Source organism: Aspergillus ruber, assembly GCF_000600275.1.
Source record: "Aspergillus ruber CBS 135680 unplaced genomic scaffold scaffold00002, whole genome shotgun sequence".
Taxonomy (NCBI): domain Eukaryota; kingdom Fungi; phylum Ascomycota; class Eurotiomycetes; order Eurotiales; family Aspergillaceae; genus Aspergillus; species Aspergillus ruber.
The window spans coordinates 1,374,264-1,389,091 of NW_024467298.1; the positions used below are offsets into that span (position 1 = coordinate 1,374,264).

At 49.8% G+C, this 14,828-nt stretch overlaps 5 protein-coding genes across 5 annotated transcripts; 2 read left to right on the forward strand and 3 right to left on the reverse strand.

The window, feature by feature from the left end:
• Window positions 1-305: 305 nt before the first annotated feature.
• Window positions 306-4,021, reverse strand: EURHEDRAFT_447367 (ankyrin repeat domain-containing protein; the record flags this gene model as incomplete). Its single annotated transcript, XM_040783664.1, has 3 exons — window positions 306-3,205; window positions 3,266-3,797; window positions 3,902-4,021. The coding sequence occupies 3 exons, from the start codon at window positions 4,019-4,021 to the stop codon at window positions 306-308; spliced, it is 3,552 nt and encodes a 1,183-aa protein (XP_040642966.1).
• A 289-nt stretch (window positions 4,022-4,310) lies between these two features.
• On the reverse strand, window positions 4,311-5,832 carry EURHEDRAFT_408557 (SH3 domain-containing protein). Its single transcript, XM_040780858.1, has 4 exons — window positions 5,532-5,832; window positions 5,043-5,457; window positions 4,768-4,989; window positions 4,311-4,694 (listed from the first exon to the last, which is right to left on the reverse strand). Exons 1-4 carry the CDS (start codon window positions 5,589-5,591, stop codon window positions 4,639-4,641), a joined length of 753 nt encoding a protein of 250 aa, XP_040642967.1. The 5' UTR covers window positions 5,592-5,832; the 3' UTR covers window positions 4,311-4,638.
• Window positions 5,833-7,921: 2,089 nt separating this feature from the next.
• On the forward strand, window positions 7,922-8,817 carry mbf1 (multiprotein-bridging factor 1). Its single transcript, XM_040780859.1, has 2 exons — window positions 7,922-8,185; window positions 8,252-8,817. Exons 1-2 carry the CDS (start codon window positions 8,030-8,032, stop codon window positions 8,558-8,560), a joined length of 465 nt encoding a protein of 154 aa, XP_040642968.1. The 5' UTR covers window positions 7,922-8,029; the 3' UTR covers window positions 8,561-8,817.
• On the reverse strand, window positions 8,752-10,579 carry tif34 (translation initiation factor eIF3 subunit i). Its single transcript, XM_040780860.1, has 4 exons — window positions 10,408-10,579; window positions 9,770-10,288; window positions 9,597-9,713; window positions 8,752-9,538 (listed from the first exon to the last, which is right to left on the reverse strand). The coding sequence occupies exons 1-4, from the start codon at window positions 10,432-10,434 to the stop codon at window positions 9,179-9,181; spliced, it is 1,023 nt and encodes a 340-aa protein (XP_040642969.1). The 5' UTR covers window positions 10,435-10,579; the 3' UTR covers window positions 8,752-9,178.
• A 210-nt stretch (window positions 10,580-10,789) lies between these two features.
• EURHEDRAFT_408562 (C-1-tetrahydrofolate synthase) lies at window positions 10,790-14,635 on the forward strand. The gene is made up of 4 exons (XM_040780861.1): window positions 10,790-11,482; window positions 11,551-11,571; window positions 11,636-14,201; window positions 14,254-14,635. Exons 1-4 carry the CDS (start codon window positions 11,026-11,028, stop codon window positions 14,360-14,362), a joined length of 3,153 nt encoding a protein of 1,050 aa, XP_040642970.1. The 5' UTR covers window positions 10,790-11,025; the 3' UTR covers window positions 14,363-14,635.
• Window positions 14,636-14,828: the final 193 nt, after the last annotated feature.

Genomic DNA, 14,828 nt, shown 5'->3' on the forward strand with positions numbered 1-14,828 from the left:
AAAATACCCTGTTCGTCACAGCAAGTCGCAAAATAATAGAAATCTTACTCTGGGCGCGTTCTTATATTTTGCCGGAAGAAGATTGAGTAGATATCGAGGTCTGGATCCGGTGGTGTTCCTTCGGTGGTGGTGGTTGTCACGGTTGCTATATTTGTACTCGGAGACATCCTGCGGGGTTGGACTTTGTACAAAAAATTACCCCGGACCAAGTAGGCAAAACTGATGGCTATACGGGGGAAGAAAAAAAAATCGCGTATATACTAGTTTCAGCCCCCGGGCTGGCATTATACGCAAATATCTCATCATTATTGCTCACGACTGTCTGCATGAGTCTTCTCTTGTGAAGATTGCTGCTCTTTGTAGTAGTGTTCTTCCAGAATAGCCTTTGTTTCTTTAACCAGAGATTCATCGCACCCGTTGAGTATCCCGAAGACTGTTCTGTTCTCATTGTCCCCCAAGTAAATGTCGGCTCTTCTTTCAAGCAAGACACGCAGCGCATCTGGTGACGGTTCACACGCTGCCGTCATCAAGGGCGTCCTTCCATTACGACTCTTCACATCGATATCCGCTCCGTGATCGAGTAGAAATTCAACCATGCGAGGACTATCTCTCTGAGCAGCACATGTGAGTGGTGTCATGCCCAATGCAAATGTCTTAATCGAAGCGCCCTTTTCCAAGAGAAACGAAGCGGATTTGCAATCATCTCTTCCGCATGCCAGATGAAAGGCTGTGTTGCCATCTCTATCTGTGCTCTCGATATCGGCCCCATATTCCAAAAGCACTGCCATGACTTCTGGGCTTCGAGCCATCAGAAAGACCGGTTCGTAGTCGACCCGCTTGTGGCAGACATTCAATTTACTACCGTGTGCGAGAATCATTGCTGTTGCGTCTTTGTCATCAAGAGAGACAACATTCATCAGTGCCGTCCTGACGCCTGGATTCTCAGCATCGTTGATATCGAGACCGTGGCGGCATAGGGTTTCGATTGCTGAATCGGATCCGCTCCGGGCCGCATACTCAAATGCAGTGGCGCTTATCGCGCACTTTAACTTGCAGACTTCAGCCCATTGCACCATAAGCCAATGGCGAAGGGAAGTTAGTCCGTTCAGGTTGACCAATCTTAAACACTGGAGATCTTGCTCCTTTGAGAGGTCATATTTAGAGAAATGGGACGGACGGGCCTCGGGGAAAATGGTTAGCCATGAGAATAACGCCGACATGATTTGTTCCAAGTCTCTTTCGGACATGTCTTTGTCGCTCGTATAGTTGAAGTAGGCATTAGCCCCTAATTTCTCCAGGGCTGCTCTCTTTGACAAATCCCGTCTATTGAAAAGATGCCATGCGACCCATCCAACCTGCATAGAAAACTGTTTCCACCACTGACGTTCTTTTCGGGAATCCATCCAGCCCGCTTTACGAAATCTGTCCAAAGGTTGGTTCAGCTTTTTGAAGTAGTCAGATCGACTATCAGCCTGGAGAATCTGATAGCTCTCATAGTATCCGTGTTTCTCGGCGTCAGGATCTTTATGAACTATTGCCCGATGGCAGAGCCGGCCTAACTCGAAAGCCGAACGCTCGAATTCTGATCCCTCGCATCGCTTACAGAGCCAACGGACAATTGAGAATGCATCTGACCATTGTCCTCTAGTAACCAATCCGTCAATCTGTTGAAGCACGGTAGGAGTGTCTGCTGCCAGATCCGGTAAAAGATGTCGTCGTCTAAGAACAGGTACAATGCACAACAGGGCGTCTTCTCTCGATCCAAGATATCCAGACCGAAAACATTGTACCAGTTCATCGAGATGATGACTAGAAGCAAGGTGTCCATGTGGTCCGGAAAGTACTTGTGCCTGATCTGAGAGGTGTCGACCCTCGAGAATATTGTTGAGGAAATGGATGTAAATGTCTTGAGCGGCCATTTCCTCGAGTCCATTCTTGGTCTTGACGACAAGTATATCCATATCTTCCGGATGTGAGTCCGAGTAAAAACCAAATAGTTGCCGGGAAGAAGATATCACGCTGGATGAAACCATTTCCGCCCGTGTTTCGCAAAAGATCCATTTGTGAAAATAGAGGTCGGTCTCTTCAGCTCTGGCCTCCTCCTCATGAAGCCCAACCAACCGGCCAAGCTCTGGCTGGAGCCAGCTTTCGTTGGATTTTAACAATGACCACGTCCATAAGCCTAATATCGCCTCAAGTTCGCCGACGTCAACTGTCCATTTTAACTTATTTTCGGACCGCTCGATCTTCAGTGTAATCTGCTCAAGGGAAGTGACAGTAGTCCCTTCATTTTGAGACAGGCACTCAAATGGGAGCGTAAAGTAATAAACGCCACTGGCCATGGTTGTCCACCTGGACAACAGGTCCATCGTTGTCTCGATTGTCTTGGCCAACCTATAGGTCGCAATCCGAATGGGAAGGTCGTGCCACGCTTGGATTCCAGATTTCTCTGCGTTGGATGTGAGCTCTGCTAGGCGAACTCTTGTCTGAATCAATCGGATACCGGGCCCAGCTGATGTGTCCGGTTCTGCCGCCGTTGCTGTCACAGAAGATAGACTGGATGGGGCTCGAGAGACATCGTCCGCGAAGTTTGCGCGCAAGTTGAATGATTCGACTCCTTCCAGATGAAACGCAAAACAGTCCAGTTCTTGTTTTTTATGTGAACTAAGTCGGCATTCTTCTTGAGTAAGTCGACTATCATCTGATCCAATCCTCTTTGTCCGAAGCCAGGTTCGCACAAGTGCCATCAGAAGAGTAGACCCCATTTGCGCCAGTGAAACCGCAGCATTTAGCCCTCTTAGACCAACAAACTGAATGACCCATCCCAAGACAGTAAGAAGTACCGTGAAAACCAGCCATATGTGGTCGACTTTATGCCCTTCATGCCTTGTCGATTTGACGTATTGAATGTCAGTGCTTGCTTGCGAACGAGGTCCTTCATTGACATCTAAAAAGGCACTGAAAACTTGTTCGCCAATGTGCTGCCCTCCTGGCTGTAGCCAATAGATTTTACTGGGCTTATTAGGGCGCAAATAAAACTCCTTCGTGGACCGTTCGATAATGAAAGCGCAGAGGAACATTCCTGTGCAGAGTAGTACAGATCCAAGGAAGAACAGCGGGAAGGCGTATGCTGCGACCGGCTTCCCATCTTTTTGAAAGCTGGTCGGATATAAAAAAACGGTGAGCGCAGACAAGAAAAGTACGCCTGTAGTACCTCGTCAGCTAAACTTAGAAAAAAGGATGGGCGTTGAGGATTAGTACATACCTATTTGCAGCACGCAACCCAATCCAGCAGCCAAGTAGAACCAGCCCGGGCGTCTTCTTTTGATTCCAGTATTGAGCGAAAGGTTAGGAACATCAAGTGTTGGTGGATAGTCTTGCTCGTCAAGGTGTCCCCTTTCATACCCTTCCCGATACCAAGCGCCCTCCCTCAAGGCGTCGCGAAGGGTCCCAATATGGAGCGAGCGCTCCCCCTTCTTTGTGCTCTGGTCCTCCCATACGACGAGTTCCAATACTTGGGGCTTTCCAAAAACCCGCGAGATACCTCCATTATTAAATACCTCTGCAGTTGTCTCGGATACGCAAGAGAGAAGCTCACGCTCCGCCTCTCCAGGACCTTCCTGGCCTCGACCAACAAATGCTCGGAGTGATGAATTGCCGCAGACACGAATGACAGAGACCACGGCGGTTAGGATCCCCAAGGGAGCCAGAGCGAAAATGAAATTATCCAGTACGCTGATAGACTCCGAGAGATATTGTTTGGTGAGTCGCTCTCCGAACAGAGCGAGAATGGGCGCCTATAAGCATTGGTGTTAATTTTCTAGGAGGGCAGCAAAAAAAAAAAAAAAAAAAAAAAAAAAAAAAAAAAAAAAAAAAAAAAAAGATAGAGAATTGAGCTCACTAGATCTGTAGCAAGATCATTTGTAAAGTCATCCCAGTCATCATCCGCCTGAGTCCCCGGCAAGAGTGTAAATACTATAAGGATAAGCCATAAAGAATATGTCTGATAAAACCATGGCATCATTGAGGAGAAGGTATATAGTCACAAACCCTAGTAAGTGTAGTATGGATAGCCCAGGACGTCGGCGTATCCCCCTCATATAAGATCATATCTCAAACTACATATATCCAGCCCTGCCTTCATATTGGTCATAAGGAAGAATCCTTGAGGCGAGATTGTTCGTTTTCCAGACGGCCAACCATAACAACGATGACGATGATGCTGTTGGCTTTTGGCATTGTGGCGTTGCTTCATGCATGTTTGTTGGATGTAGTTGGAGAGTTAGCCGCTTGCACGACGCCTAGCCGCCAACCAAAATAGGTAACACAGCCTCAAGACGACTGGAGAAGTAAAAATTAAATGTGTACGTTAACGCCTTGTGTGACGCCTTATTATTATTTGTTTCCCTGTTTTGTTTTCCTAATACGACCTCAGAATTCCTGTCCTAGTATATAAGCCATGAGTCCTCGCGATAGACTCCAGTCTCCCTAATAATAAGAGAGAAAGAAAAAAGACAAAGACCAGCCACTAACACCAACCCAGCGAGCAAAACAGCAAGAAACAAAACAGGTTCTGTCCATAGTGTGGGTGCCTTGTATAAAATGTACCTGGTTACATCGGACTTTGTGTTTCCGGACTTAGAATATGCTGTTCACGATGTTGGATCCCATCGTAGCGCCAGCACCGAAGATCGCTAAGAAAGAAAAGCAGAGGGTTAGCACGGTGTAACTACAGAGCGGCATTGGGATAATCGCGCAATAACATACCGGCATTGCCCATCTTTTTACCAAACTTCTTGCCACCCTGCTCGAACTTGTTGCCCTTACCCTCGCCCTCGGGGCCGGGGGGTGCGGAACCGCTCTGGCTCACTTCCAGGGGCATGTTTCCATAGTTGGTAGGAGGGGGAGCACCCTTCTCTTGAACCACGTTCACCCAGGCGCGAGGGAAGATACCCTCCGAATTGGTTCGCTCGTTACGCCCATACCACCCTAAACATGATCGTCAGACAGGTACAAATGAAGGGGGTATCCAACAGCCATACATTGATCATTTTCGTATTTGAGGACTTGAATTTTGTCATATGGTTGTAATTCCAAGTCGCCGTGGTCTTTCACTTCAAAGGCATACAAGGCTGTAGCGGTGCACAGGACCCCCGGAGCGCCATACGCAGGCGGCGGGCCAGGCGGAGGGGGATGTTGCTGCACTGGTGCCTTTTCGTTCAATGAAGCATTGGAAAACTGGTTTGTCGGAGGCGAATACGGTGCTGGAGGGGGCACAATAGGCTGCTGAACCGGCGGCGGAGGAGGAGCGGTCTGCTGCACTGGTAGTGGAACCGGAGCCGGCTGGGGTGGTTGCGGTTGCGATAGCTGCCGCGACTGTTCCCCGGCGAGCAGGCCCAGAATCGACGACAATTGCTGAGGTGTGATTTCCGACAGCTCCGCTAGAAACTTGAGTTCCTGACCCAGAGAAAGAGACCAAGTCAGCACGGTTGATCCCGTTTATGGTTAGCATGCGGGGAGGGCAAACCGACAGTCTCGACAGTACGGCGCGACCGGTTGGCCATGGCCGCCGTGAAGTTATCGCCCGACATGGCTATGGGAAGACGGACGCAAATGAACGACTTTTGTTGGATTTAGCAATTGACAGCAATTCAAGCGAAACAAAAGAGAGGGCAAAAGACGATGGAAGAGAGGATATTGAGAAAAGGAGGAGGGTGAAGTGAAGCTGAATGGATGACAAGAGCGAGCCCGAAATAGGTTGATTCCTCAGGCAAACACCTGATAACACAGCCAAGATGAATAGCTTCAACACAAGCTGGTCATCTAAGACGCTCCAAAAATGTGTCTGTTCAAATGAGACATCGTATGAGAACAAGTTAATTTAATGAAATAGGGGCTGATGCCTCAGGTATACATCCAATGAGCATACATTCAATGAGCAGAGTAACTCGCCAGTCGCTCATCAACCTAGCAATTAACATTGGTTAACTTATGTCTTGATGATAGTGTTAAGATTCTATAATCATGATTTCGGAGCTAAATATGCTAGATGTAGCAAAATACAGACTAGACTAATATTGGCAAGAACCAAAATTTAGAACGCCCTATGAAATACAAATATAAAATCAATTCCTGTTGTTTCCATTCTCAACAATTGCCTTCTCCAAATCTTCTAATACACCATGAACAAATCCCCTTCAGACTCTCCCGTACTGGCTCAAGCCAACGGCCATCCCGACCGTCCCGACATTCCTGCACCGGGCACCCCAGAGCGTATTATGGAAAAGATAGGGTTCTTCAAACATCCATACCTGTATGCCCTTTCTCTATGTTACCACATAGTTCAGCTTGCTGATCCCGCACCTTACAGGTTCGCGACTTGCTTAGTCGCATCTTTCTATCTACTTGAGTATATCTGCCGTCGATTCTGTGACGGGGAAACATGTCGTTCGCACCGCAAGGACATCATGTCTTGGACATCGATTCTTGCGACGGCTCTGTTGGTTCGAGCAAAGTACCGAGAATTTCGTATGTACATGACAATAGATTCTTGGAAAGAGGAGCGAGAAGGGAGGATAAAAAAAGAGAAAGAAGCAATTCCTGCTAGTATCTCTTAATTCAGCCGCTACTGCATTTCAAGGCGCTCATTCTGCTGTAAGCGCGTGGTAATGCATGCTTTACCTGTGCTATGATGTATATTGATCTAAGTACGTGATGTGCACATATCAGCAGCACAGATAGAATGACGCACCCATTGAAACTGGCGAGTAAGAAGTATGGCTGGCATCACATCGTACCAACGTTAACTGACATTTTGGTTCAGATCAAGATCCTCTCCTTGAACAGGCAATACGTGTTCCTTCCGGCTGTTATAGTGCATTCTTCTTACACTAGCCGAGTGCCAAACTTCTAGGCTGCAGTAATGGTCGATGGCTCATTATCCACTCCCTGGAGCCGAACTGATTGCATTATCCCCGCTCAAAACAGTCTAAGAATTTCCCGATCTCGGTTTGCCCGGTTCCGAAAGCGACTCTAATGTCTATTCGATGCGGACATGATCTGAGCCAGGTCCGAACAGGAGCTTCTGTGCCAACCATGAGAAATAGACCGGGTTGTTGTGAGATAAAGCAACAATAAGTACAGTGTAACCGGTATCCTATAAATACGGACTCCAGTGCCGGTATGAACTTCTAGGGCTCCATGAGCTATCCAACGCCATCACTACCATATACAATCCAGTATTGGCATGAGTGAAGGCTTCTGGAGTTAGGGCACGGGCTATGATGTCACCGCATCCACTGAGAATATGCGAAGGCTTCTCAGTCCGGAGAAAGTCGAGATGCAGTATATATGGTGATGAAGATAGGCCAAAATGGCCTTTATACGCCTACTTGTAGACGGATGATCCGGCTCGACATGGTCGGAAAATATCGGTCTTCTGCATTCGTACAGATAAAATGATGTCGGAAAGCATTGCTCCAAATTAAACGGTTTGCGGAAAGATTGTAGACCGGAGTACCCCGGAGATATTGATTCCGTGTAAATGAAGCGTATTGAACTATCTTGAAGTCGTGTCTTGTGGGATGTGAGCATACCATACATAGTGGTCGTTATTGGAGTTCGGTGGCGCGGTTGGGTGTCCAAGCGACATGTCATCCTGCAAGATATGCTGGCTGCAGAATATCCTTGGAATCTAGAATAGATAATTTAAAGGTATCAAATAAGCATATCGGGCTCTAAAGAGGGAAAAGACCGCGATGATGAAATGGCTCCAACGATGATGTTTTGCCCCATCGGTAGACCGCACTAAACCCAAAGAGGAATAGTACATGACTCCCCTCCTGCTCCGCCATCCAGGGCTCGAGAAGCTTCTGTGTCATCCATATAAATTCGTCCGAGTCGCGAGACGTCCTTCCTTCCTACAAACTTCAACGCCCCCACCTGCTTTCACTCCCTCAACAGCGCAACGACACTCGAATTTCCACTGTCTTAAACCCCTCTCAACGCGACTTATTCGCATTTCTTCACCATGAGCGATTGGGACAACGTTACTCGCATCGGCCAGAAGCACACTGGTGGTGGCGCGCCCCGTGAAACCACTGTCCGGGGTAAGAGCGCTCTGAATGCCGCTCAGCGCCAGGGTCTTGTTGTTGGTACTGAGAAGAAGTACGCTACTGGTAATGCTGTATGTTGACTCCGCACGCTCCTTTTTTGCCTTCCATTTTACCAGGTTACTGACTTGATTCCCCAGTCTGCCAAGTCAGGCGGTAGCGAAGGCCAGCACTTGACAAAGGTTGACCGCAGCGATGACATCGTCAAGCCTAAGACCATCGGCAACCAAGTCGCAGACGCCATCAAGAAGCGCCGCAATGAGGAACCCTACAAGATGACACAGAAGGAACTCGCGACCAAGTGCAACACCACCGCCACTGTTATCCAGGACTTTGAGAAGGGCACCGCCACTCCCGACCAGAAAGTTCTGAGCGCAATGGAGCGCGTGCTCAACGTTAAGCTGCGGGGCTCGGACATCGGGAAAGAAAAGTTCACCAAAAAGAAGTAAATGGTGACCGGGGGTGAGCCCGCGGCTTTTCTTAAGGGAGGTTGATGTTAATGTCAAAAAATAATGAAAATACCACGTCTGTTTTCTTTTTCGGCCGGATGTCTCGAGCCTTAGCTGTTGTGTTTTATCATTCCCCGTTTCTGCTGGTCGGAAGGGCCATTTCTTGGCATTAGTTAGGAAGCAATGTACATTCTTCATTCACATTTGAATTTGATATACTTCAGAAGACTAAACATTCAAGAATTTTCTGGACTTTATCTAGTCTATGTACTCCGTACTCCGTAGAGCGTAGCAATCGGCTTGTGTATAAAGCAAGAGACAAAAAGTCTCAGCCATTCACATAAGTTTTGGTTCATTAGACACAAAATCACAAGAATATAGGTACCAACTCCGATTTATCGTGGAATAAAGAAAAAAGGAAATGAGAAAAATGAGAAACCATGCCCCCCTCCTGAATACTCTCCAAGTCACCTAATCCCGTCGTGCCCCGTTCTTTTTTTTTTGCAAGAATCGAAAGGAAAGAGGAAAAGGAAGTCTTCACCTCGTGACACATACACACGAATGCATGATTTAGAAACCGAGAATCAAATTGCCCCCACACATGCTGCGTCGCTTCATTTACCGCTTCAACTGCTCGCGCTCGACCTCGTACAGGAAATCAAAGTAGGGCTTGTCAAAGTGGTGCACACGGACGTAACCGTCCTCACCACCGGAGGCGTATGCTGTACCCTTGGGGTGGACACCGACGGTGTTGAGGGGACCGAAGTGACCACGGACACGACCGATTTCGTCCTCGAAGACCTTGTGGTAGAAACGAGCCTCGAATTTACCCTGGCGAGCAGAGGTGGTGGTGACATCCATGGCGGCCTGACCACCTCCCAGGATCACGTATTCCTTTTTGGGTGTGATGGTGGCGCTGTTGAGGGGGGTGTCGGAAACGTAGGTCTTGAGGATAGCGAGGTTACGGGTGGACATGAGCTATATGATATCAGTGGACCATCCCAGACCAGAAATTCAACGAAGAATATGAACGCACCTTGGCGGTCTTGTCTTTCGATGCGGTAATGAAGTAGGTACGGTCGGCGGAGAACTGGATGTCGTTGATCTGGTGGTCGAACTCGTGGGCCTGGATGTTCTCAATCTGATCACCGGTCTATTACAACTGTATTAGCATTGTACCGACCAAGATTTTATCACCATATAGCGTACCTTCGAGTCGTACTGGCTGACACTGCCGTCCTCGTGACCAGCAATGATGAACTTGCCCAAATAACTCCATCCTGCAACTGTTGCCTTGGCGTCTTCGCAGGTGATTCTCAAGTCCGGTTCCTCAGCCTGCGCCTCGAGGTTCCCACCCTGACCGTCACCGTAGGCAATGTCGAGCACCGCAATGGTACCCAGGAAACCCATACGCTTCTCCGTCACGGCCAACAATCTGCTACCATCCGGCGAGAACTCGACCCGCTTCACGGCGGTGGGGAAATCCCAGACCTTCACGCATTCGCCCGACTTCACGTTCCATAGTCGTACGGTGTTATCTGCTGATCCGGTAGCGAGGAGAACGGTGTTGGGGCTGACGTCGACTGTCCAGATGGCACCCTGGTGGCCGTTGTAGGTTCCCAGACGTTCGCCGTTGGCGGACCACCAAGCGCACACAATTTTATCCTTTGCGACCGAGAAGAGGAGATCGCCATCGCGGTTGAATTTGATTTGGTTCAGGGACCGTTCCTATAAACACAGAAGATAGGGAACGCGCAAGTCAGTCTTGTTGACTATTTTCTCATAGTGGGAAAGAAAAAATATGATGTGGGATCTTCAAAGAACTTGGCGGGAGCATATAGACATACATGGCCCGACAGCAAGATAGGCCTCATTTTGGGCCGACGGGGAAAGGTAACTGGTAGAAAAGAAGGTCTAAAAAGAAGGCAAAGAGGTCGAAGTAACGAGGTATATTGGCCTGACAAAGGTCAGTCTGGCTTTGCGGCGGAGTTGCTGGCGGGGAGGGATATCGGCGTCTCGACAGTCATCCAAGCTGAATTTCCATCGCACACTTTGGTTCGGTATGGATACGCGGTGATACCGGCGATAGATAATCCGGTATTATACACGTGACTACAGATAGCAGCCCTAGCCCTAGGATACTGTCCTAACAAAGTAAGGTGCCAAGCCCAATCCGATGCCGGCCCGTTCCCGTGGAATCTGACGAGTGACAGAGAAAGGATTGTACATGAGGTTATCATGCAAAAACAGAAGGAGCTTAACTGATGCGAAGCAGGATGATATAGAGATCCCTAGCTATACTGCTGTATCCGCTCAAGTCAATTGAAGATATCTCTCATCAATACAGAGTACGGGGTATAACTACAGAGTACAGAGTACATATCAATGCGAACCCAGGATCATCGCTCTTCCCCGTGATCATTATCAGTGCCTAACATGCGATTATTCGGCCGAACACGCTGCTGATGCCATTGCTCCCCGCCCATTTAGCCGCGCTACCCCGCCGCGGTGTGCCATCAAAGTCTTTTTCGCTCCGGCCCTATCACCGGCCTCCCGATGGTCACCGTCAGCCTCTTTCCCGCCTCTTTCCCTATCTCTCTTATTTCTTCCCCTCTCTTCCGTCTTCCTCCTCTTCTTCCTCCTCATTATCCCCTCCTTGTCAATATTTCCATCAGTCCTTCATTGCAGGCGGTGTTAGGGACCGCGGTTATCGTGCCCCGCTGCTTTTTAGTACTGATCCACTGCGTCGGGAAGATTTTGACTCTATCCGAAACCGCTACTATACGCACAGAGGTGCCATGACAGCCACCAAGATCGATGGCACGGCCATTGCCAAGAGTATCCGGGATGGCCTGAAGGTTGAGATTGAACAGATCCAGCAAGCAAACCCCAGGTTCCAGCCTAGTCTGGTTATCTTTCAGGGTGAGTTTACAGTTCTTACGTGCTTATCAACATTGGTCAAAACCACTAACAGCATGCTTCTCTTATAGTTGGCGGTCGATCCGATTCGAGTGAGTCAATGCCGAACTATCGAACTAATCGTATGCTTGCGAAACTGATCAACGTCCCGCTCAGGCACCTATGTGCGCATGAAGTTGAAGGCTGCTGAGGCAGCAAACATCACGTGCAAGATTGTCAACTTCCCCGAATCCATCTCCCAGTCCGAACTGCTCCAAGAAATTACCAAGGCCAACAACGACACCACCGTCCACGGTATCCTCGTCCAATTGCCGATCCCCGCACACCTGTCCGAACATGCAGTCACGTCTGCAGTGGCCGACGAGAAGGATGTCGATGGTTTCGGTGCGGTCAATATCGGCGAGTTGGCGAAGAAGGGCGGTGCCCCTCACTTTGTGCCATGCACACCCCAGGCGGTCATGGAGCTCTTGAAGGTTAGCGGAGTGAGCCCCGCAGGCAAGGAAGCCGTGGTCCTTGGTCGTAGCGATATCGTCGGCAGCCCTGTTAGCTACCTGCTGAGGAATGCTGATGCTACCGTCACCCTCTGCCACTCCAAGACCCCGGACATGCCCCGACTCGTGAAGAACGCAGACATTGTGGTTGCAGCTATCGGCCAGACTGAATTTGTTAAGGGTGAATGGTTGAAGCCGGGTGCCGTGGTGATCGACGTTGGTATCAATTACAAGCCAGACGCGACCAAGAAGTCCGGCGAGCGACTTGTGGGTGATGTCGACTTTGAATCGGCTGCGCAGGTAGCTTCTCAGATTACTCCTGTCCCCGGTGGGGTAGGTCCGATGACCGTCGCCATGTTGATGAAGAACGTGGTCAACGCCGCCAAAGTATACTTCCAGAACCAGAAGAACCGACGCCTGACTCCATTGCCGGTTAAGTTGGTCGAGCCTGTTCCCTCTGATATCGACATTTCCCGCGCTCAGTACCCGAAGCAGATCACCGACCTTGCTGCCGAAATTGGCATCGCTCCTCATGAGTTGGAGCCCTATGGTCATACCAAGGCCAAGGTCAGCCTGGATATCATAAATCGCCTGGCCCACCGCCGCAATGGGCGGTACATTCTTGTCTGTGGTATCACCCCTACACCACTTGGTGAGGGCAAATCGACGACCACGCTCGGTCTTACCCAGGCACTTGGTGCCCATCTTGACCGCATTAGCTTTGCCAATGTGCGGCAGCCCAGTCAAGGTCCTACGTTTGGTATCAAGGGCGGTGCTGCCGGTGGTGGATACAGTCAAGTCATCCCCATGGACGAGTTCAACCTGCACTTGACTGGTGATATCCATGCCATTACGGCTGCCAACAACTTACTTGCTGCTGCTATCGACACCCGTATGTTCCACGAAGCCACCCAGAAGGATGGCCCGCTCTACAAGCGATTGGTTCCTCCCAAGGGCAATAAGCGCGAGTTCAAGCCCGTCATGTTCAAACGACTACAGAAGTTGGGTATCACGAAGACCAACCCGGACGATCTCACCGAGGAAGAAGCACGCCGTTTTGCGCGCCTGGACATCGACCCAGAAACTATTACCTGGCGTCGCGTGCTGGATGTGAACGACCGGCACCTTCGTTCGATCACCGTCGGACAAGCGCCCTCGGAGAAGGGTCTGACCCGCGAGACTGGATTTGATATTTCTGTCGCCAGTGAATGTATGGCCATCCTGGCACTGAGCAACAGCCTCGAGGACATGCGGGAACGTCTGGGACGTATGGTCGTGGCCACCTCTCGGAGCGGCGACCCGGTGACTTGCGATGATATCGGTGCTGGTGGTGCCCTTGCTGCGCTCATGAAGGACGCAATCAAGCCCAACATGATGCAGAGTCTGGAGGGTACCCCGGTCATGGTTCACGCCGGTCCGTTCGCCAACATCAGTATTGGCGCCAGTTCGGTGCTTGCGGATAAGCTGGCCCTCAAGCTGGCTGGTACGGAGCCTGACGAGGACCACGAGACGCAGACCGGTTTCGTCGTGACTGAGGCTGGTTTCGACTTCACCATGGGTGGTGAGCGATTCTTCAACATCAAGTGTCGATCGTCTGGTCTGTCGCCTGACACTGTTGTGATTGTGGCGACTGTCCGGGCCTTGAAGGTTCACGGCGGTGGTCCCGCTATCAGCGCTGGCGCTGCCTTGCCTGAAGTCTACCGCACGGAGAACACAGAGATCCTCCGCAAGGGTTGTATCAACCTCAAGAAGCACATTGAGAACGCCAAACAGTACGGCGTGCCCGTCGTTGTGGCGATCAACCGGTTTTCGACGGACACGGAGGCTGAGATTGCTATTATCCGGGAAGAGGCTGTCGCCGCTGGTGCAGAGGACGCCGTTCCCGCCAACCACTGGGCCGAAGGTGGTGCGGGAGCAGTCGATCTGGCCAAGGCAGTGGTGCAGGCCAGCTCGAAACCTAAGGAATTTAAGCTTTTGTACGAGCTGGAGGGCACCGTGCAAGAGCGAATCGAGAAAATCGCACAGATCATGTACGGAGCGGAGAAGGTTGAGTTCAGCGAACTGGCACAAAAGAAGGTTGATACCTACATTCAACAAGGATATGGTAACCTTCCGATTTGCATTGCCAAGACGCAGTACTCGCTCAGTCACGATCCCGACCTGAAGGGTGCGCCGACCGGATTCACAGTGCCCATTCGGGACGTGCGGTTGGCAGTTGGCGCTGGATATCTGTAGGTTTTCTTTTTCCGTTTACTTTCCAAAACTACTGCTAATCCATGACAGCTACGCACTGGCGGCAGACATCCAGACGATTCCAGGATTGCCCACAGCACCAGGTTACCTCAACATCGACATCGACCCCGAGACCGGGGAGATTGGCGGTATGTTTTAGATGAATTGGGAGGGATGACCCCGTTGACGTAATAATATCTGTTGGTTTAATCTGTTAAGCGCTGAGGGATTCAATTTCAACATTCAAGTATATAGACATGAGCATGACGAGGACATGATTAGCATGTATTTTCAACAAAACGGTCCATTTCGGGCAATGAGATATAAAAATATTTTGTATTGCAACTGCAAGTGTATGCGATGCGATGCTGTATGTACAAATATGTAGTCTGCAGGAACCGGAGTAGAGTCGCATCTCCGGCCATGCCAGAGCAGGAGACTCGGTGAACCTCTTTTCCGCTCGTTGCCGCGGGAAACTAGTGGGGGCGGAGGAGGGTGCAGACTCCGGCTGGAGGGATGCTTGGATGTAGGTGATGGAAGCGAGGTACAATTGATTATTGAATTACATTGCTGTACAATGTCTGTCTGTAGTATAGCAGATTAGCAGATAACAATTAGTTACTTGA